The sequence below is a fragment of the Helicoverpa armigera genome, chromosome 4 (assembly GCF_030705265.1).
Source record: "Helicoverpa armigera isolate CAAS_96S chromosome 4, ASM3070526v1, whole genome shotgun sequence".
Classification (NCBI taxonomy): domain Eukaryota; kingdom Metazoa; phylum Arthropoda; class Insecta; order Lepidoptera; family Noctuidae; genus Helicoverpa; species Helicoverpa armigera.
In genome coordinates, this window is record NC_087123.1 from 9,046,763 (window position 1) to 9,071,728 (window position 24,966).

Here is a 24,966-nt window from a genome sequence, read left to right on the forward strand (position 1 = left end):
ATTTAATGCTAGGCTATGGATACAATGTGTTTGAGATAAGGGTATCTTCACGAATTTGTCCGCTACTCTTTTTGTTTGCGAGATGTTTATTTGTCTAGACTTATACCACAAAATACATAGGTACAGAAGTCAATCTCATGTATGTACTTCACTTTTCATGCCTAAACTCGGCGGTCGCGCTAGGGTCGTCAACTTTTTATGCGCATAAAACTAACGTGGTAGTGGTACTCGTATCTAATTATTTGATTTATTGTTGAGAATAAAACAGGAAAAATTAAATATAAACCAATAATAATAAAATATTTAATGTGGCATACATGAGGTTAATAAACACTTTCAACGGAAATTCGTTTGAACGAGATAGGTACCGAACTTTTTCAGAAACCGCAATTTATAATTTTGTTATTTATACATATACTTATAGGTACTTACTTATTACTTGCGAAAAAAATATTTTTGATTGTAATGGGTTGGTACAGTCCCTGATCTAAGCTTGCTTCTACCTACAGAAACCTTGATTTGCGAGTTTTATTTCGTCTACCTTACAACATACTCTCGCCATGAATTATCAACTCCTACTACTTAGTAATAATCTTTGAGGGTAGGTTGGGCGGTTCGCCTGGGCCGACACTAGCAAAACTTATTACGGCATTGGGCCAGAGGCCGCCAGAGCGCTTACCTACCCACCTAACTGTACCTACCTACTGCGTTTATTAAAAGAACCATCGAAATATGAGAAAATAAGTAGGTCCATACTATAGGTAATACGGCAGGCTAAAAAACGACAGTTCACTGTTTATTGTTGTATTAAAACAACCGTCCACTGAACAATTACATATAATACGACTTTTTTTGTTACTCCATTATTACTTTTTCTTTTGTTATTAAAATTAAAAATATTACAGTCAAATTACAGTTAGGTAGGTATCAAAACGCGTGCACATTTATCTACCTTGTGTGTGACGCGCGTATCTCAAGAAAACGGCAGCCCCGCTCGCACTGTTTTGAGTTGTTTTGAGACAGCGCGTCTGTGAACACGCACACATAGACACCTATGTCTGCGTGACTCGAACGCGCTTTATATGTAGATTGACTTCTGTACCTATGTATTTTGTGCTTATACTGTAATGTAACTGTATAACAAAGGATTTCGTATAATCCTGTTTAGTTGTGGAGAAATCTTAGCAGTTTGTATTTGAGACGCGTAATCTATGATTTAGTTCCTTACTGCGCTACAAGTCAGAAATGAAGTTTGCATTTCCAAGCTGACTTAAGTTAATCGCGGCGAACATGCGAAAGTTTGGCTTGTTAAAATTCTCTTCGCAACCGCCAAACATGGCCACCGGTGGTAGGAGTCAGGCTTTAACTCGCGTGTGAGATAAAAAAACGAGGTACGTTTAATTTACTCATTACGTTACATTACATATTCGTCGGTGCGGCTGGCTGGCGGCCAAACGGCCGACGCGTTTGGCCGAATGTTATAATGACATCAATTTGAATATTCAACATTGAACAGCTATCCCATTTACATAAGTTCGACCGTTGAATTTTGTGGCGATGCAAATGCTATTCGCTACACTAATTGTGCTGTTCATTGTTCCAGTTAACATTTTCAATGTTAGTTCGTTACTGCTTACTGCATTTTTATCTCATTTATGGCTTATTTTAGTAAATTTTGAAACTGGTCCACGTCTTAAGGTTATCTCTTTACTCTCTCGGAGTACTTCCGTAATTACTGTTCTGTGAATTCATAAATCTTTACACGAATTCATATTTATATTGTAGCTCAGTGTAACTTGAAAAGCATTGCCTTCCTTGATTACAGAGACAAGCTTCAATGTGCCTGAAATAGGAATCCATAAAACTAGGCTATGTTTTTTCAATTTATTCTTTTCAACAAATGTGTATAATTTTGCCAAAAAGTGATCACATAAAATAAAAGAAATAAAAGCGGGTGTTCGCGCAGTAGGCCGGAAAGATTTTATCTGTTGGCAATACAGAAAAAATGGCGCCCACCGGAAGTGTCCGAGCGGCGCGCGGCGCGTTACTATTTTTTTCTTTTTTTGTTTTAAATGGCTTTTTCCCGGCAGCGTACGGCCGGAAATGCGTTTGCGTAGAACTACCTCGCATTGCCGAAAAGCGTTATGTCCGATAAAGTTTATAAGCAATTTTGATACTTGCGACTGATATGTTTAGGGTTAGGTATCGCGTATCAGGTTTCTGGTCAGATGTTTCGGTACACTTGAGGACGTGGTGAGTGTAGCGCTAAATAGGATGTTTTTATTCTTGAGCCTTAAGCTCCCATTTTGTTTAGTGAGCGTGGCCCCAGCTGATTTACTGTCTTGGATATAAATTTTGTGAAAATGTGAGAATTATTCACGAAACTGCGCAAAAGCAATTAAATTCTATTTAAAGTAGATACAATAAATGAATGTGCTTAAATACTGAACGGTGGGGTGTATTCCCAGGCTAATTTTGTTTAGATAAAGTTGAGAAGACCTAAATTGAAAAATTAAATGAAGCGGCAATTACCTATTTTATATGGGTAAAAAATTATATAAAATGGCTTCAGAAGCTATATTTTCTGTCTTAGGTATATCAATTTCACTTACATTTTGCATCAACAAGACCTATTTCAAGTAATTCAACTGCAAATTGTTGGCCAGTTCATTTTTCATAAAAAGAACAAAATCACAAGTACCAACGTAACGGTCAAACCAATTTCCATTTCCACTAGTTCCATGGGGGATATTTAAAAAAGGAACCGAAATAGCAGCTGCACGTCATTCGGCGATCGTTCGCGCGATAACTCGCCGTGTCCTTCTACAAAACAATTACTTGCGCCTGGCCGAGAGTTTCGCAATACTCATTGTACGCAAGCTTTTGTCGCGATATTTGTAACTATCGATATATCGAGTATTACCTATTCTCGTTTCGGTCGGCACTTTTGAGCCGACCCTATGTATCGATTACGTTTCCTATGTACATATTTTTTTAGAGCTCGTAAATGATCTAGCTGCAATTCCAATTTTGAACTTCAATTGATATAAACTGTTTGCATGTTAAATGATTACGGTAATATTCAAATCGTTAATAGTAACCTTGAATTTCAAAAATGATGCTAAAAATAGAGATTTATTATTTTGAGAACTATAATTTGAATACCGTAGGTATATTATAGCTAAAAATACATTTCTTTCAGTGTAAAATTACATAAATCATTCGATGCGAATCTGAGCAACTTACATGATATGTAACAAAACTGTCACTTGCTAAACTCCATAAAAATAGAAAAACTATTAGAGGAAAGATTTAATTCCCTGATAGCTGGAGTAACGTGAACGTCTTGTAATTAGGCGATGAAACGCCGGGAATGAGATGATCGCAGATCTGGCGCTGCGCCACTCTATCAGCGCCATCTAGCGTGATCTACGAGCACAGGAATACTCCGTGCTTCACATTACAATTTTATTTTATAAATTATAATATCGCTAGTACTCCAAAAAGGGTGGTATATGACAGCGATAAGTAAAACAAAAGCAGATAATTAACGAACAGTCTATCAAGCGTATTAGTGTTGCACGGTTGATTGCTTCCATGAGATGTTCGGGCCGTTACCAATCCAGTACATCTGTAAACATCTTCCCGATAAGCATCTGACGTTTGACACAAAGCGCGGTTGCGGGAGATACTATCTCAAAACTATCGTCCTCCTCCCCCCGCGCCGCGCCCCCGACTTCCTCTCCTCCGTCTAATTATTTATTTATGTCCTCCTATCACACCATCGATGCGCTTGAGTGCAAAACTGTGCGGGCATTACACCAATTCATATTTAGAACTCCGTTTCGTTATCATGTAGGTAATCTCGGTGACAGTTTAAACTGAAATTAGCGCAATGTCTCCGTAGTTTTTTAGGTCGTTCTGTAAATCCGGGATTTAGTCTCGAGTGCTACTGTTTGTGACAAACGTTTGTGTTAATCTGTTTCTATTGTCCCTTATGTAAATACAAAGAAATGTCTTTGTCATTATTCAGTATTTGACAATACGTTATCTTAATCCATAAGTACTTGTTCACTTGAGAATATTGTTTATAACAATGCCGAAAGTTTTGACAAGAAATGGTTGACTGCACTAAGAATGGTGACCATATATTTTAAACTGGCCCCAAAAACTATAAAAATTAATAATAATTGATAATATTTCTTTTTACACCGGCACGCAACCGTCGGAATATAATTGGAGTTAAAAAAAACTTTATGACATCTCACTCGTACAAAGTGGCCAGGCCAAGGTGTAATTTGATTGAAAGCACCAAAAAAGTCTCGTAATCATATAATAAGTGGTGGAATAATTAGTGGGGGTTTAGGAGCAGGTGCCGTGCGCACGCGTCGATCCGAGCGGCTTTTACTGCTGACCGAACGAAAGACAAATGACTATTACATGATATAAGATAGTGGTTTTTGTTCCTGAGTTCGTTATACGACGTTTTATTATACGGCTGTATAAAATGTGCTGGATTAAGTATTGTTAAGTTGTAAACACAACTGTAGCAGCTTTCATAGTTAAAACATGTAATTTGCTTAGCTTTAAAGTTAGAAGTCCAATTCTCGATAAATTCATAATTAAAATAAACTGAGCTACAAATTAGTTCAAAATAACAGTACTTAAAACTTCCGTGTTCAATCCCAAGTTATTCAGCTGTACCGCAACATTAGTGTTGGGAAGCAGAAGTTATCGATAATCGAGAAGCTGTTAAACTTTGTGTCGACGTGGACAGTTACGAGGTCTCGTTGGCGGGCTCGTATGAATTAGTGTAGCGTGGTAGCATCGTGAGATTTAGTGCGGACGCCGCCGGACTCTAATTGGACCGGGTTCAGTGCCACAGGCGCGAAACATTTAAATTTATTGGTTTCCATAATTGTTTTTGAGATGTGAAGTTGGTGCTCCTGCCACATATACTATCTTCATTGCAAATATGGTTTTAAGTTAGAGTACGGTGAAGTCAATTCAATAATAGCTCTTACACTATTGTTAAATGAAATTACATTATTAATAAACTGCCATTCTCCTTCGAAAGTAATCATGGACAAAGTGACAACTCAATGCGTACTCAACGTCTTGCACAACCATCGGACTTATTTCTTAATCCTTATCTAAAGTGTTAATAAAACGACAAACATAACTTCATTATCAACTCACTAAATTGGAAATGTCGATATTTTTATCGACACCTGATAATTGACTTAATATTATTTGATAAATCCGTGCCACGAAATATACTTGTATTTAATAAGATAAGGATAAACCGTAATGATACTTTTGTAAAGGAACGACTTAATTTCACTAGATATCAGTAGCAACTAATCTACGACAATAATTGCATTTCACTGATTGTCTAGTTCAAATGATACTTACTAAGTGACATTTTAATTGAGTTGTTTAATTACATAAGTTTATTGAGAAACAGTATACTTCAAGAATTTATCTTTATTTGAATCGCGTTATACTTGAAATGATCGAGAGCATGGCAAAAATGAAACGTTACAATAATAACCGATGCATAAGGCCTTGCTCACACTATAAATCGTGGATGTCGATAAATTTGGCGGGTGTATAAATCGTCGTTTCAATTATCCCCCGGAGTAGCAGCTGTCGGCGGACTCCCGACTACTGCCCGGAGTATTTATTTTAATCACGTGCACATATCAAACACCGCGGTGTTTTATCGACATGTCTTGCAACACATCCTTAATTATGAAATTTGCTTATCATAGTTTACTTCTATTTCAAGTAAATTGCATACACGAGAAATGCATGTTGAGCATTTAGCTGTAAAAGGAGAAATTGCAAAAATAGCAGTAATTGCTATAGTGTAGCGTTACGCTAGTTATTTTTCTTAATTAAATTGGTTGCGTGATCCGACAGGCGTTATGTGGTGTTAAATAGTTGAGGCGCCACTTGATTAAAGGCAGTCGCCCTATTTGATTCATTGCCACACGCGCATATAAAGCGTTTGAACCTACTCGTACCTTTGCGAGGAATACTTAAAAGGCGTTTAGCTAGCTGAGAGCGTTTAGTACACCATGTATGTGAATCCTATTTAAAAAGTGGAATTTGAACAGAAAAAGACTGGAATTTTCTAATGACTTACTCTTGCGTAGTTGATAGGGGGTAAAAAGTTGTGCTAGTTTATCTTCAAATGAATGTGGATAAAGTGAAATCTGGATTAGTTTTTTACGATCCCATTTAAAGAAATACGAAGATGTGTAGGCATGAGAATGTGCCTTTTGCATGAATTCTTATTTGTAACATGTCTTGCGAGTAGCGTACCAGTGGGGTTTTCAGTAGGCAGGCGCCGGCCACGCATGATTGCGGCCCGGACTAACTATGCGGAACTAATTCCTCAGAGACATTACCGCAGCCGCTTTTTGTCATTAGTTCATTACACACGTCAACGAAAATATACTTTTTAGAGTTATGTTGCGGAAAAAACATATTTCTAGGGCTGAAGAACCCTTTCAGACTGATACGGTAGAATGATTCTCTTTGAAGCGTTAATTGAAAGCAACAGATAAGTAAATTAATGAGTAGCAAATAGATTAATTAGAAAAGTCAGTTAATTATTTTTATACCCCTTTACAAAAAATACCTTTTATTTCACTTTTACATTTGAGGCTATTATATTACATACTTAGGTACGCGAGCTAATGTTTAGTTCATGACTTGCAGGCCTGTTTTTTTGCAATCCTACCACAGTTTCTTTAACAACTATTTTAACAAATATCAAGTATGAAGCTACCCTTAAAATACATAAAAAATACAATCCAAAAAGCAGAAGTTTGAATACCATTTCGCCAGTACATGTGATTCTCCGTAGTATCTGTGTGGGCTTCGCTGGCGTTCGCCGCGGCCAATTGACAACGGTTTGTTTGTTTGTCCGGCACGCCACATATACTCGCTGCTCTTAATTGCGACTTTCGACACGATTGTCGGGACGAAGTTTTTTTTGTTTGTAAGCTATTCTCGTTATTGATTTGAAAATGTTTTGTACGTAGGGTAAAGTACATATCCTGCACATCCCTTCTCACCAACAAGAGCGCAAGCTTTGGCAAAGAACATTCTTTGTGTGCCACCAATCTAGTCCTTTTGTGATTTCTTGGTTTTGAGGATAAGCAATACATGAGTGTATGGTTTAGGTATATAAGTTGTTGATAAAGTTACGACGGCCTTGGTGTATAATATAACGACGGATTTTTGATACTTGCCATCGCTAAAAAAAGGTACCTACATAAGTTGACAATTCAGTTATTGATAGATCATATTATTCCTATGCCTCGTTGGTCTAGCTGTCGCAAGTGCGGCTGCTGAGCGCGAGGTCTCGGGTTCGATTCCCGAGTCGGGCCGAAATCGCTTTGTGGGTTTTAGAAGACTTTCACAAAGCAGCCCGGAGCCTGGAAGCTGGTGATTGATACACCCGTGCATCGGAGAGCACGTAAATGTCGGTCCTGCGCCTGATCTCTCTCCGGTCGTGTCGGGTTGCCGTCCCATCGGGCTATGAGAGTGAAGGAATAGGGAGTGCACCTGTTTCTGCGCAAATGCTCGTGCACTATAATATGTCCTGCGTAGTTGGCTAATCTCCTTACATGAGAACAGCCGCCGTAGCCGGTATTCGGCTAGGAGGACATCATATATAATCCAATATCTATGTATTCAATTCTATTTCGAAACGCTGTCATTATATAACCTGATCAATGATCAGTTCCTTACATCTTTTCTGACACTGCATTTTCAAACTGGCCATCAAGAATTTTCAACCGCTTTCTATTTTCAAAGCTGAAGCGATTACACAAACATTTATCAAGATTTCGTACACAGGAGTTATGGTCTTGTTAATATCCTATTCCGAGATAAAACCCTTCCTTGAATTTATCAGTTTAGTGAGAAACTTGAATATATTAGTTAAATGTAATACTTTATGTGCATCGGGAGAGATTTGTACGTTACTATTAAGCTTAAGTAAAATTGTTGGGAAAAGCAAAATCAATTGAGCAACCAAATAAATCTATTTCAGCAGGTCCTTAATCAAACTTCAATAGCTATGTTTTCTTATCTAGAAGGATTTTGTACTAAATAACAACAAACATATTATGCCATATACCTACCACTAGCCCTTTTTCACATTTGTTGATTTCATAACTTAATTTTATATGTAACCGTTAATTGAAACCAATATCCTAGAACATTCCTGCTCTAAATTTACATTAGCAACTAGGCCTCATAAAACCAGGTGCGTGAAAGGAGTATTTATTTAGTCACAAGCCAGTTTTATGCGTAAGAAAGGTGCAAAAATCAAACGCAAGCCACGCGACACGTAATGTAAGATGCCAATTAAATTATCCCTGACCGCAGGTTAACGATAATAAATTCTTGCCACTTAAGCTGCATATTAAACGCATTCTTTCCTGCGTATTTTCATTAGGAACATAGGTATTTTATTAGATATGTGATATCTTTGAAAAAGTAACAGCTTTGTTATCTATCCAAAACTATAGTTAACTTCATTTGTTTCTGATAATTTTTAGGTACAAATAAGGTCAATTGATATCGATCTGTATTAAACGTTTCAATCGAAATAGTATAATTTTTCCACTACTATAAATTAAAGTAAATATTTATCAAATCGCATTTCTTTTGATCAGCCGAAGAGATTTACTACTCTCCACCGTTTCCAACGTTATCTCTGACTAAAACAAGTCCATATTCATCGCGATTTATTTGACGCTACCGACTGTAGTTGATCGTAAATTTGTACCAAAACACTTTCTCTCCTACTTCGGAACTGTCAAACGCTGCTCTCACAATTCACACGTCGAAAATTCACGCCGTAGAGTATTTCTTACAATAATGAGTCTGAATATAAAACTCGCTAAAAAACTCGCACGCGATTCTTAAGGTGTCGCCAGCTCGCGGCAAATTAATAAGACAATGCATCGGAATGGCATACAATTATTTATAGTTTCACGTTCACCTAACGACGTGACAATAGCTCTTAAAATCATAAGAACTTTTTTGCTGAACTTATCACAATCAACGGTAAATGCCTGACGTTTTGAAAGAACGATTCAAATTAAGAGTGCTCTTTTAATTTCGAACTGGAAAGCACTTTAAAATGTAGCGATTTTAGCTGGAAAGAGTGAGTGGTGTGATTTAAAAGGAATAAAATAAAGCTCTTTATTCAAGCGGTGTAGACGTTGTCGCCTTAACGATCTTAAGTGAAGTGTCACTAATAACTCTGCTAAATGATACGGACAGACAGACAGTGCGCATAACTACTGAAACTTTTTTGATCACTGTTATTGGATTGACACCTGTCATGTTGTTATTAATTGCAAACTTTCTTACCGTAACGTCTGATAACAACGCTCCAAATCTTTATGTTATTTTGATTAATGCATTTGTTTGATACAGTTTATTTTTAAAGCGGGTTTCGGGAGCAACTCACTGACAAAAAAACAGCACTGCATCACTAAAGGCGTTTTATTATTTGCAAGCAAAACTGCCTGAAAGTAACGAGTTAATAAAGCAATTAACTTGTACCGCTGTCAAAACCCATAACATCCTAGAGTTTTTAACACCAATTTATCATTACACTCTTCGAACTATAAATCACTCGTCAAGTAACAAATAGGTGCATTACAGGCCAAAAAAACGGGCAACTTATCATCAGAATGTGAAAAAAGGTAATCGTGCAACAATTACGAACAACCGTAGATTATAACAAGCAGCCGTTATTTAGGTAAACATTGACAGAGCGTATTCGAGATAAAAACTAAAGTCCCACAAGGTAATACCGTCATCGGTTTCAATACAGCAATTTACTAGTTTTTACCCGTTAATAGGTGTACAATGTTTTTGCTATATAATTGGTGATAATTCTTAAAGTAGGTATGTAGTGTTAATTTAATTTGTATCGGATCTTTATCTATGTATTTATGTGATGTCGACACTCTTTAGCTTATTATTGTTAGCCTGTTGTTATTTTGTAATGAAGCAGTTCTAATTAGTATTTTTTCGAAGTATCTACTCATTTTGTATTGCATGTTTTTATCCAAGTCACATACACTTCAGGTGAAACTGCACACAATTCAGTGCTCAAGATTGTAAACAAAAAGCTTTACTAAAGAAGTTGTTCAGATGCATTTGTTAAGTGCTACCTGCGATTATATTACCTCCATGATTGATATCGATATAATCGGTATCTCGAGTACTTAACCCCCATCTAGATATCGGGTTTAGGTGGCTACATCTCGTTTACAGCGCTTTATTTCGCAACAATAACGCGTCAACTTTGTTTTATCGCGCATTACGCCACAATTTTACTGCTCTGCGATTGGTTCGTACGTCCCTGTTCCGTTTCATTACAATATTTATGTCCAATAAAAGGCATGTTCGCCGTTTTCCAACAATTAACGACATAATAAAGCTTTCTAGCGGTTGGAAAAAATTACAGTGAGCAGCATTTTCCATGGCATTGTGGTATGAGCCTGTTATTTTCCCATTTGAGCGGTTTTATGGCTGTGTTTGTGCAGATGAGTGCAGATAGCGTAATAAGCGCACTCTCCGTCCTAGAAACATAACGCAATTATTCGCACGCACAACGAGACGCAACGCGTTTGTTCTCCGCGGACATTTCGCATTGTCACGCCACTATTGCATTGTTTTTGCGAAGGTATCACACACAAGCCGATGATAGCAGTCGATGTAATGCGTGTAATATAACAAAAACTTTATTATCTCAAAGTGTTATTGCGCAAATTGGTACGTTTATTGGCTGTTAATATATTTTTATATTGGCTCTATGTTACACTACAATAAATCTATTGTTTTCTGAATAACCACTGCAGCTAAGTTAACCACATCTAACAGCACAGAAAAGAAAATCTATAAAAATATTTCAGTTTATAAGCATATTCTAAATTGGTACTCATGTAAGTTTTCCAGCAATAAGCGCAGTACGTAGGTTTCATAGAATATTCAGCATGGCGTGCTAAGCCGATATTACATTGACAACTAGATGCATGTTGTGCATGCCGACTGTACCTGCACTGTTTTACTAACCCTGAACTGTACCGCACGAAAGCAATGACAAAAGTGGACTTTTAAATCGAAATTACAATTTTATTTTTGTCTCCATACTACAATATTAAACTCCTCAAGTTGAAACTTCAAAGTTATTTATTGTGGACGTATCAAATTAATCACGGTATGCTGTCTAATAAATTGTTCGGCAATTCACTTTATTATGTGCTTACGTCAGTAACCTGTTTGCTAATTCCGATTTAAGTAGATCATAGATTACATGATACACAAAAAATATTGTTTATTATAATTTTAAACAAGTCAGATCTGTATGTAAAGCTATTTACCTACAATTTTAATTTTATTTAATGTTAAATAAGAAAAAATCCTGAACCTATTTTTTATTATTATTATTTTTTTTAATTTTCTATGACCCTATTTTTCTGTCAAAAAGTGTACCTTTATCAAACAAAATCTTCAACATACGTCCTCCACAATTCATTCAATTACGTAATATTTTGATTTGTACAAACCAAAGTCATGTTTACTAGTAGTAGCTCAGTATGTTTGGTACAATTTACAAGAACGGACGGTAATGAGAACTGGGCACGCTATGGTACCTACACTCGTAGGTACACTGGATTAGGAATATTTAGAGCAAAGTTATTGGTTTGCAAGTTAAAAATCAAATTGTTAAAAGTTCTACAATTGAGTATTTTGTTTGTTGTATGCTGGCTCAAATGGTATTGTCAAAAATAATAATTCCATTCCTCTCAAGTCTTACTATTACTGCAATAGATTGTTGTCTTATGGCAGTACTAAAACTGACATTAAGAATTGAGTCCAAGATCTAAGAATCCAAGATATCAATGGGATATTTAATTTAATTGAAAAGCCTTTCGAATTCACTTAAAGGCCTAACACTACTTATTAAAACGGCCAGCTTGTATAATTTATATTACTCTACACCGTATTCTTTTTTCGGATAATCTATGAGCCGACCCACATTGGACTCATTACGTCCCGCGTTCGTATCGTTGCATGCAAAAGCCTTGTTCGGTCAGATTCATTGCTTATGACCGCTGTATTTCTGGACGTAATTATGACCCCGTAGCTTTACTCTGATAACGTAAAGCGCATACTAAGTAGGTGGAAATGGAACGCAAAAATTGTATGACGTAGTGATGCTTAAGTTTGTGTAACGCGTTTGATTAAGGAATATGAGTATCAGTAGAATGTAAATGGAATTGACTTCCTTATAGGGTTAAGGGGAAATAAAGCGTGGGTATTTAGTTAAAAAGGTTTCTGTTCGTAGTATAACAAGGTGTGCGTACAGCAAAGTTCTATAACTTTTCTATGACATGGAAAAATGATCTGGCGCTTTTCCATACTTGACAATCAGGAAATAAAGTAGTGATTAAACTAATAACTAGCTTCAATTTTCCCCGTTATCTCTACAATATTCGTATATTATAATTTATATAGCACATATTTCATTACTGAGCCGGCTACATGCACGTACATTCACCCATCTAACTACACGGACAGTGGGAACTGCCAGACGTAATTAACCTGGCATAATGGCCAGTTATTAAGCAATTTCTGCGCCAACAAGGCGGATGTCTTGTCAGCTACATACCCCACTACATCAGCCCTCTTCCGCTACCTATGGACGAACACATAATCCTTCGATGCTATTGTCTCGCATACTAGCTAACCAATATGTAGGTACGTACCTACACATACACGTGACTTCTAACTCAAAGCCAATCGTAATGTTATTAATTAATTCCTGAAACAGAATTCATTAGCAGATCGTGTTACAAATTGCTTGGCCTTTAATATTTATTCGTCCATATATTACGTGCCATAAAAAAGCTAAAAACAAATAATCAGGACTATGAGCAGATCGTTATCAGCATAGAAGTCGTCTTGTTTACCCAACTATTCAGGTTTGCATCTCGGCCGTACATTCCTCGTTTATTTACACATACTTTTATTACGAGCAATAAAACTGGTACTTTCTAACAAGGAACTAATTTGCAATAATTGATACGGAAAAATAAAAGCTACCAGACCGTTTTACGGGTGCGCGCTCCAGTGGGTAATTAAGAAAAAATATAGCTAGCAAAGGCTTCGCAATGACCTAATTTGGTTGCAGTCTAAATCTGCCGGCATGCAGTGATGTTAATGCATTTTATATTGGTTCAATTGGGAGGAGAGACGACGGCGCGGTATGCGCGATGTGTGGGCGATTCGCGGGAACGCATTAGGGACGCCGGGATCTGGCACGCACCGCACTACGCAGTACTTCACCAACAGATTAATGAAGCTTTATCACTGTCCGTCTGGAGAAATTGCACTTTGTACTGTTTGTGAATACTAGTTGCCATTCAATTACGTGTATCATATGACTAGTTTATCTTCATAAGTTAAATACTGAATCTCAGAAAATAATGCACCGTAATTTCATCATAATAAGAGATTTCCAGATTTACCATTACTTAAAAAACAATTTAACATCTATTCAGCAACAAAAGCTTATTGCACGATTAAACTCAATTGCACGTCGCCAAAAACAAACACAAACAAGGGCAGGTCATGCGCATGGGCTGCGTTCGCGCAGGCGCAATGCAATCGTGCGTTTAGGGCCCACATGCCGCCGCCAAGTTCCCGGGAAGGCGATGAATAACTCATTGTCCGTCCGTCCGTCCGCCGTGACCACAGCCGTGACGCACGCTTCTAAGAAACAACGCGATGCAAAGCAGAAGTGACCGACATAGTTGACCCGAGAATTTGGCAGAGAAATTGCACAATTATGGAAATGTACATGAGCTTATCTGATGTGGAAAGCACGTTGCTGACTTTATCTATACGTAATCATACGAAAGACCGAGATGGCGATCCTTATATGTTGAGCATGTAAACAAACAGCCTCCTCGTCTGTCCCTCTATTATTTAAAGAAAATCTCTTCTTTTCAAAAAGCTGGTAATAGACATCGTGACGCCGAATTTCGTTTTCGTTCGTACAGGACAGTTCATCATACAGGAAATTCACGAACCATAGTACGAGGACCTTAACCTCAAATCGCGCGTCACCACAGTTTCCCACCAAACGCGTACGAAACACAGGCGCAGTGCATCGCTGCACTAATTAGGATGCACAGAGTGACGCGAGCGGCGGCGGCATCGGCACCAAACAGCTGAATATTCGCACACAACTATTGTGATACCATTTTATGGTTTCGGCTTGCCTTTATACTCCGTAGTTAGCATTCTAAATTGGTACCGCAGACGTTTTTTCATACCGCTAAATGTCGTGTCACAGCGATAAAATGGAATACTGGCGGTTAACAAAATTGTGTGATTCAACAACGAACAATTACGACTTATTAGCCTCGTCCAGAATATTGTGATGCTTCAATTAAGCGAAATATTATATTCAGAGTGAATAATTTGGTCGATACGTGATTTGCTTGTTCAAGTAAATCCTAGTTGCTTTGTGTTATTTATGTTAATGGTAGCTTCACGTTGTAATGTCATTCTCATTCAGGACAATGAGAGTTGGCGTGCGTCTTTTGTTTTGTATTATTGAAGCGTTTTTCCCTATTATGGTCCTTTTTACATCATCACTCATCAAGACATAATTTTATACTGTCTGAGTTTTCTGTAAACCAGTTGAAACGCTATCTGAACATTATACCGAACAATTTTAGATCTTCTGTCCAAAATGCTAATCGCAATTTTTCCTTGTCATCAGGTAAATCGACCGCTTACAATGAAGAAGGAAGGTATCCAGACAAGAAACCGCAAGCTGAGTAGTAAGAGTAAGAAGAAGAAGGGTGGCATGGGCATGGGAGGAGGCGGGGCTTGTGCCCTGGCCCTCGGAGGAGTAATGGGAGACATGATCAAGCCTCTAGGAGACGGCACCAAGGGTTTCGGCGGGTCCGCCTTCCCGTCCGCTATGGACTTTGGTAAGCACCTACACAATCAGTATTTCTTATTAAAATATGTGATGAAATACCAACCAGACTATTAATTAGTAATATGACACTTCTGTCTCAAGATCAATAAAATATCGAACATTTTATGATACACGTGTGTGACATTTATTTTTGGCTGTCAATCATGCTTACATATTCATGCTTTATTACCGTTTCAATTTATTTATCAACACCGAATATGGAAAATTATTGTTCTATTTAAATAATGTGTGTCTGAGCAAATATAATCACGCTGTTTTATGACTCTATTGCAATAAACTTTTTAATTATTCAAATGCCAAGTCTATAAACAATTAAGAGTTTACGAGCGTATATTATTTATATCTTCCTATAAATATTATATTATATTTGCCAATGATTATTGCAATTAAAAGATTTCAAATGTTAGGCGCAATTTGCATGAGCTGTTGATTGGTAGTCCAATTAGTGGTTACTATATTGCACCTCATTTAATTCTAATCATCTTGAGAAGTAGGTATGCATAATTAGATGGTAATGACTTGCAACGAATACTTGGTTACGTTTGCCGCAAGAATAATAATACGGAAACTTAGTAGGAAAGCCATACCTACTTCTGAGAGATTACCATCTTCTTTAAAGAAGGAGTGGATTATTTAAATAAGCAGAGTTCCTTTAAAAGACTCTTGTTATCCTGGTATCTGAAATAATAGTCAAAATAGATAAATATACTAAATGACTTAATTTTTTTAATAATACAAACTATAGCTGAACACTTTTATCATCACCCCATTTGTTAGTATTAAAATCCGTTATCCAACCTCAAGTGCATTACAAAAAAGCCGTCGGTATTAACTTAATTAAGACTTACTAAGTAATGAGTTAATGAAGGGAAAATATTAAGCGTATCAGCGAGTTATCTGCGTTCAGTAAAGATGAATAGCTTCTAACTTGCGGACTGGTTTGCAGACCATTACTTGTAATCTCTAAATAAATTTAAGTGCGACTTATATATTTTATGCGAGTTAAATACCAAGGGTATCAGGAGCGTGGATTGAGATGGTTAACTTTAGCCCTTATTAAGATATGTTAGTTGAATATCGTTAGTTGCTCAACATTTACGTATTGTGATCTAGACTTCATTTGTCAAATATCTAAGCAAAGGTTTAAATGATGCTCATTTAAATATACCTAGTTCTTCTAACCAGCATTTCTAACAGATGTTAATATTTATTCATATAAACTGAAACTCATAGTCTCGCAAACAAGACACTACTTATACAAAATGCTTTACATTTTCTTAGGATAACATACAATTCCTTGGCTCAAAGTTCCGCAGCCTCTAATCAAGTTTCTCTTTGTCCACCAGGTCAACACCAAGTGGGTCTGGTGCACCCAGCGGCGGCTCACATGTCGCATTGGTACGGGGCGCCGCACCAGGGCTTCGCCCCTCCACCTGCCTCCCACAACCCCTACCATCATCATCACCTCGCGCAGCTCAATTCTATGGTAAGCACAAGTTAAAGTAAACTCTATGATAAGTTGTTATAGTCCTAATTGGCTTGATGACTGATGGAGCATTTGGCCAGCATTGGGTCTTCTATTAAGTTGACTATGATAAACCATTTTTTAAGGAAAAGTAATTTTGTTTGGACAAGCTATGTTATATTATAACAAGATTTAAAACTAATGGGCTAGGTTACTGTGATTTAGTGTTAGGTAATATGGACATGGACGTAAAGCTTACATAATTTATATTGAAGAATATTCTGCGCTAGTTATTTTTCCACTTTCAGAGTAGGTAATGTTAAAAGTTGTCCCATATAAGTATGCAAATTAAACTAGCTCATCGAAACTATTGGATAGTAGTCAAACATTTAACTAATATTTTTAGATAAACTCTAGTATAAAAAAGCACTGAATGAGAAAGATACATATCAGAAAACTCATAAAACTATAAATATTCCATCCAATAAAATTAGAGTAGGTATTTATTTTCCATATTTACATATTGATATTGCAATAGCATCTAGATAGCCTTAAGAAATCCTATAAAAATATTTCCGAAGGTGAATTTAGATTAATTTATGCGTGCACTATTATGAATGCCATACTTATGCCTTGTGAATTTTATCTCAATTTGTTAATTTGGCAATAAAATAAAGATTTGTTAAAATAGCATACTTAAAATTAATTTTATGTAAAATTTTCAGGCGATGATAAATAAGAATGACAGAAATTCTTAGGATTTCTAAATAATACGAATGTAGGAGAAACCTTGTAAATATTTATTATTGAAATGCATATTACGGAGTGTAGGATGTAATGTAAAATGATCCGGTGTAATTATTGTAATTAGTTTTGTGCCATTCCTAAGTTTAAGCGTCGTTTATTGGTTGAAACTCACACTGTGGTATCTTCGCTAATATCGGAACGTTCGTTTTATGGGATATGTTTAGCCATTATTAAAAATCCTTCATATTATTTACTGTAATTTATTGATCTTACAACCCTTGCAGTTATTTGATCTACGAAACACCCTTGACTGAAAGCGTGTCGAATTCTTAGATTTTAGTAAATTATATTTTGGAAAAATCATAAAATTAATGATATTTGTTTGTTTACAGACTGGCTGGAGGAGTGAGTATACGTGATAAGTCAACCAAACACAGGAGAAGCAGTAAAAACATTGTCTTTCGTAAACAAGAGTCGAGTCCTCGTGACCGACACAATGACCTTACAAAGAAATCAGAGGCGACAAAACAGCTGTGATTTCGTAATCATGAGTAATCACTCATAGGTATTAAACTCGACACATCACATTAATAAATAAGACTGTTGAACAGAATTGATGTTTACATCTACAAACTAGGCTGAGGTCACAGAGCGAGCGGGGAGCGACGGCGAACTGTGATTGACGAGGCTTTTAGATGCAATAAAAGAACAGAGATTGAACAGAACTTGAGGCTTGTGTTGTGTCTTACTGCAATACCGTCGCATGCTCTCCGCTAACAGTATGACCTCGCCTCACAGTTTGAAATGAACTGAACATATCCTGATTTTGAACACAAAAACTATGTCCCAGTTTATCGTTCCCCAATGAAAGACTTTGATATACCACGATCAGTTTCCTACAAGTATTAAATTAAGAGTGTTTTACATGAAGTAACTAGCGAAATTGTACAGTATTATAATATTAGATAAGGTCGGTTACGAAGTCTTAATTGTATAAGTATAGTTCAAAAAAAGATGAAATAATTTTGTGTATTTGTACATATCTCTATAAGTTATATTCCGTTCCTGTGTACATTGTTTTTTTTTTATATTTAATTCGAACGTTTCGTTTCGCTATAGGAATTGTGATGTGTTCAGAAAATAAAGCGAAGACGTTTTTTTTGTACATTTTATTATTTGCGTAGATGTTATATGAATGAAATGCAATAGTAATTTATGTAATAGTTATACATGCAATTTGTAAATAAATAGCAGTTTTGAATAGTGACATTTCGCAGAACTGATTTTGTTAGCGCATTAACTTAACCATGATTTCTTTAAATGAATTATTCAAGTGGTCACTAAATCGAATTAGCTATTGAATATTTATGTATAAAATAAAATTTGTTTGTCACAAGGTGTATTATAACGTTTTGTATCACATACCGTTGTAAAATTAAGAATATTGAGTGGCCATAAATTTAAAATGACGGGGTTCTGTCTGTGGTTGTAACATACATACAGCGTGAACAAAAGAAAGTTATTCTGCGCAAGGTGGAACATACACAGTGTTTCAATAATTCCATGCACCTTGTATAAGCATGGTGTGCTGGCTCATTATTATTTTAATCCATGGGTTATTACGCTCCAATCAAATCCACCTTCATTCGCCGACTCCTGAGCTTTGAACATAATTACACGTTCCAGCCACAAACGAACCCCGACCCCCAAAATATGTAAATATGAAATGTAAATGAAAAATGTAGAAAATAAATGAAATCATTATAAGACTATCAAATAAAAAGATGTAAATTAGAGATCACTGCAAAACAGCCTATAACGATATCCCGTACCTAAAGTTTTTAGTTTTTAAAACAAAACATTGTGAAGTTGTGTATTTTAAATGAAATTGTGAATAAATTATCAATATTGATATTAAAACGTTTATTTCATTTCTCCCGTGGGGAACAACGCACCGAGTTAAGCTCATTGAATTGATAAACACGCTCGTAATTCCCGCTGTCCCTATGAAAAGAGCGAAGGTCCTTTTAAATTGGAAAGCAGATCAATTGACCATCCAATTACGTCGTCTTATACGTCGTCCGCCATAAGTCACAGGATCAATTCCGCTATTCCGCAGAAAAAGTCGTCCAAAAGTCGCGCGTTATCTCGCGGCAAATTGAAAATGCAGCGGCCCGTGTGATTGTGACGCAACGGGCCCGATGCCGGCGACATATGGACCTATTCAATTTTAATCGCATTTCAGAAGAATGGACATCGGATAAAAGTACGTATAAAATGGTTCCCCGTCCACGATAGGCCTTACTTAATAACTTGGTTTTATTTGCGGTTCATTCCGACGGATTTTAAGGGTGCCTTTGTTGGTACACAATTATTGTTTGCTTTTGATCTTTTTAAGTTGCACGGATATTTTGCGGACGCTTAGCGTGCATGCATCGGTGGCTCCGTGATCGTTCAACGTGACATTTGTAAAGATTTCTGTTGCACACTTCCTTATGAATTATTTGATACATTTCATGTTGATACTTCTTTTTGATAGACGTTGAAGTTACCTGATGTTACACGGTTCAGAGTAAACCTGATTGTGTGGTATGTTTATAGGAAATACGTTGCAGTTTAATGAAAGACATGGCAGGAAGTATTACTAACATGGCTTCTAATCTTTGAAAAGTAAATGATACAATAATAAAATAGTAGCCAGGTAATTTTAAACTGCAGTACACCAACAGACAGGAGTTATTTAAATAAAAATATGACATCTTCCTTCACTCCTACAGTTACTTATAGCATCCTCTCCCAAAACAAACAAGAAGTGGCTTGTTTGTAGTTTTAAAAATGAAACGGCATTTTGGTGCGGAGTGGAGCGGGCATAAGTCACGGGGCCGGCGCGGCCAGTCCAGCGTGGTGATAAATGCACCGCTAGCGCGGGAAAAAATGTCGCCAGGCAAAAACCGCGGCATCACTCCCTGGGATTTATTGCACACGGCAACACCGCGGAATATTCCACAGCCGACACTTGGACGAATACTCTTACACCTAAAGCGGTATGCGACGTACCCCCCGATGTGACGGAACTTCGCACTTGGCAAAATTACGAGCGCTAACGTGCCACGGTATGTTCGCGCAGTACGATTTATTTGTTTAATTTTATTGAATGACACGTAATATATCGTGTAATTGTCGAATACTTGTCGTACAGGTACAATAAAATTGATAATTTATACTCTTATGCTTATTAACATTTCAATCGGCTGAACGTAACGATTTCACTGTTTAAATTATTCAGCATTATGAAAATGTTTCACAACCTGTCGAAATAGACAGGCAATAAAATGCGTAAGCCTTTGAACTAGATAATGATTGTAATTAAAAAGCAGGCTCACATTCACACGACTAAGGAGCAACATTAACCAAATAGGTTACAAACGCGAACGCAATTCATTTTAGACAAATTGCAAGAGCCTGTGAGAGATAAAATTGAAATGGCCCATTGTATCGTTTCTGGTTTCCACAGCACAAGGAAGAGTGGGTCTGCGTGGAGTAACACTCTGAAAAAGCTTTTGACAATAGCTACGCAGCTCCCAAACTGCCGCACTACATGTAATTGCTTGTTTTACTAAATTGATCTGTGATGAGATAGGTCATATGCTTTACAATGATTTGAATTGTGATTCAGTAGAAATTATGTTTATCAGAGAGCTTATAAGAAGTTTATAAGACATAAAGGATATCTTATAAGTCTGAAAAGTTAAAGGAAATTTTTAAGTAATACTTTCAAATGAACATGTTACCTGGAATAACTTGACCTGAATTCATTGTATGTAAGTATGTGACATTACACAATCATAGATTTTTTCCAACGGCTGAAAAGTTGATCATATATGCTTATAGGATTCAAAAAAGATAATTAATTCTGAGATTCACTACTAGCATCAGACTACAAGATAAAAACACTGTAAGTATTTATTTACAACACACAAAAAACAACATAAACCAAAGCCTCTGAATTTAAAGAAGTAAACGTAAGTCCACAAATCCTTAGAGACGCATCACCGGGTCGTGAGTAAGGGATCGTACACACTCCAGCGGTCCGACTATCCGCCTGATCCGGGAATCAATCCGGGACTTAGACGGCGTTATCTCACTGACCCCGGTGTCACGACGCGTCTGATTTGCTTTTCAATTTTGTACCGGCCATTCTTTGTGACGCTTCATTGAACTTGAATTAAGTACGCAAAGCGATTTTTATTATCGCGGTGAACGAATGTAGGGTTGGTGTTGACTGATTGGCTGTTTAGGTTGGGTTTCACTGTGATGGAAACAGCAGGACGTTATTCTTTATGAAAGAGATAATAGTGGTAATGTAAATACAAAAATATCTAAACTTTTAAATACAAACTCAACAGTTTGTATTCGGATTCCGTCTTATCCTTTCAAGATTTTAAGCAACCGGGATCAAAATTATTATCAAGTATGTATGTAGGTACTGCTGAAAGGTATAAAACCAATAAATGGTCACAATAATATTTCCATTTCCCATTAGTTTTAGTTAAGGTAAGATATTTTCCAACTGAAAACTGTTTCATTTATTTAAATTTTCAATAAAAATTGTTATCAACAAGTAAATTGAATAAGTAGATACTCGCGTTAACATTATTTACAGAAGTTAGTTTAATCTGCAAGTATCTGAAACACTACGTAATTTAACTAGTAGCTTAATGAGGTATTTATCTTAATCGCGGAACTATAACTTCCGTTTATAAATTGTATGATGGAGTAATATTTAAACAGCTAAGCATTTACCGTTTAGCAGTTCCTTAAGATTTTACAAAAAACATGCAAATGAGCGGTGGTTATGGTGGTCTAAATTTCAAACATTTACGAAATCGAAATGACCATAATAATAGATTATGCTAAATCTTGGTAAAAAGTACTGAGCTATTGTACACAGCACCGGTCAGACACTGATTCGCTCGAGTGTGAATACATCTTTATGACGATCGCAAATCTTTACATCCAATGTTTTCAACGAGTTCAAAAACTTATTTTCACGACTGATGCTAGAAACTTGAGATGTTACTCTTGATATCGTTTTACAGTTACTAAAAAAGGCTAAACATAAAAATGTTTAATATTGTAAAGTCGATCATTAAACTGTGTAACAAACGATGACGGAACCCGGTCCACGACACGCTGGAATCAGAACATTCAGTTCCTGGAACTACTCCTATTAGATAACAGATCAAAGATCATTTAAATTAAACAGAAACGATTAACTCCCAGACGGAATTCAGCTCTGAGCGGAGGCGACGAATAAATACCTATTTCAAATGTTCCGGCGAAGACCCGTCGACAACCGAACGCACCGTAGAACATACGTAAGTTATAACGTCTTATAATATGTTATTTACGTACGCGGCTCATAATAATAAACAAAGTGTCCGGGTATTGAGTATCAGTAACTTAATAACGTTGGATGCACCTGCCCGCGCTCCCTCCCTTGCACATTAATATTATAATATATACAAGGAAAACGACCCTTTAATGCATTCGGCAGACGAACTGCTGTAATTATTATTTGGTGTAAACGTATTGAATATTAACTTCAGTATTGGGGGCGAGTAATAATCTTTTTTTGAGGCCAAAGTATGGTAATCGCGGCGGCAGTAACGGACGACGGTCGAGGGTCTGGAGACAGGTGACAGGGTATACAAAAACTGACGGAATTTTGATGAAATGATGCAGTCATATTTCTGAATTGTTTATTGCGATATGAATGGACAAAAACGTTGGCACCGAACTTTGTAGCGCTGTCGACTTCCAGTGGAGGCACTGTTTGTTACTGAACAGACGGAATACACAATACAAAATGTGAAGATTTTGTTTTTATGTACCTACATGAGCATTAATTCTGTGTACGTCGTTACAATAATTAAATAAGGTTTCATTAATCATATTAATATTTTTCTTGGACGGACACGTTTTATAGAATTTGTAATATTTTAATTACAATTAGATTGGCCATTAAGAAACCTTATTGGAATTATTATTCGACTTTGCGCTATTGCAAATACCGTTAGCAAACTAACTAACATTAAATGAACTGTCAAAAACACGCTTCAAAATTCGAAGCCATTTGGAGCTGTACTTAGTAGAATCTCATGTACACACCTAGGTAAGTAAAGTAAGTAATATAAAAAAATACATACTCATTGGAATAACCCAAAAAAAATACCCGACATATTTTAAGGAATGTCTGTCTAAGTTTCAAAATGTTAAAAGTTTAATTATGTTTTTAGATTTATACAGTATTGCAGCATATTATTTACCAGAGGTAACCAGTATATTTTCAGGTGCATCACGTACTTATTTGTCATTCTAATTGGGTGTGTTGTCAGAATTTCAATATACTACACCATGCGGGTCTGCCTACAGGAATGTCACAACTTTCAGAATAAACGGGGCTAGGAAAACTGTGCCTTTGTACTGTAATTTTGTTTGGGTTATGTAACAGGTACTGTGTAAGTAAAAACCTAATAAAGTAAAAACCGAATATTATAGTAAAGGTGAATAGTTTTTTTAGACGTAGTATTTTTTTTCAGTGTTAAGTAGCTCATTTATTTAACCATTTTCTTTCTAACAAGTCTGTAGTCTAACTAGCTAAATTAATTTCCAATTGCACTGATCGATGTCCAACTGTCTAAAGTGTTAATATAACAGTACTGAACGGGTAGACTCCTTGCGTTCATCAACATAAATAGCAAACTACTATGAGCTTCTATGCATTTAAAAGTTAGAGCGTTATCAAGTAATTAAAAGTGGCAGGTAGCTCGAATCACGTATGAATTTACATTGCAAAATGTTCCAACCCTTGCATTAATAGTTTTTTACTTTAGCCGCAGGTACTAGTTTGTATTAACTATTAAAATAAAACCTCTCAGTCGGCTTTATGACTAACAAATGACAAGCAGCTGAAACGTTCCAATTTACTTGTGTTCCAAAATCAAAATAAAAAAAGATATACGACTTCATTTGTTGCCCTGCTACAAATACAATACATTTTAAAAATAATTACAAGCCCAAAGTCGTTCTATTTTTAAACATGACTTTCAAATTAACAAAAAAAAATACTGAAGTAGGCAATAGTTGGATTCTGCTGAAACTTTCCTGAATTATTGTTGGTGAAAATAGATCAAGCCTATCAAGTAAATTTTGAAGATCCCGTATACCTAAAATAACAATACCGTACTGTCTGCCAACTGCCCTTGTACCTATAAGATGTTTATAAGAGAAAATACCAAAAGTCATTGCAAATATATGGATGAAGTTCCAACAACTTTATAAATTGCATGGAACTAAAACCTCTTTAATAAAAAATAAACCTACTTCTATCTTTTTAAATAGCTAAAAAATCCTTGTAATACGAGGCAAAGACGAAAGCACCTGTACAGGGCGTTTTATGTGTCGATCGAAAGCACCCACTTCCGACCCTCTAGCGGAACTACCTACGCACCTTTTAGTGCCTTCCACCTTAACAGTTTTGACCTGGTTACTGGTCACTGTTGTTTTTTGTAGTAAGGTGTAGGCTTTTGTTTTGTAAGCTTGAGGCGTTGGGTAAATAGAGAATTAAGTTTTGATATTCATATGAGTTTTTTATTTTTTTTTCAACAGTAATGTATAGACTTATATA

General features: G+C 36.4%; 1 protein-coding gene across 5 annotated transcripts in view; it reads left to right on the forward strand.

Annotated features, from left to right (window-relative positions):
• LOC110374834 (GATA-binding factor C) overlaps nt 1-19,196 on the forward strand; it is an 87,015-nt gene extending 67,819 nt beyond the window's left edge. For all 5 annotated transcript variants that reach the window (XM_021332722.3, XM_021332723.3, XM_049846923.2 and 2 more), the window contains 3 exons: nt 14,840-15,053; nt 16,411-16,550; nt 17,669-19,196. In XM_021332722.3, the coding sequence (XP_021188397.2) occupies nt 14,840-15,053; nt 16,411-16,550; nt 17,669-17,695 (381 nt within the window). In that variant the 3' untranslated portion in view covers nt 17,696-19,196. The remainder of the gene's footprint in view (nt 1-14,839; nt 15,054-16,410; nt 16,551-17,668) is intronic.
• The last annotated feature ends 5,770 nt before the right edge of the window (nt 19,197-24,966 follow it).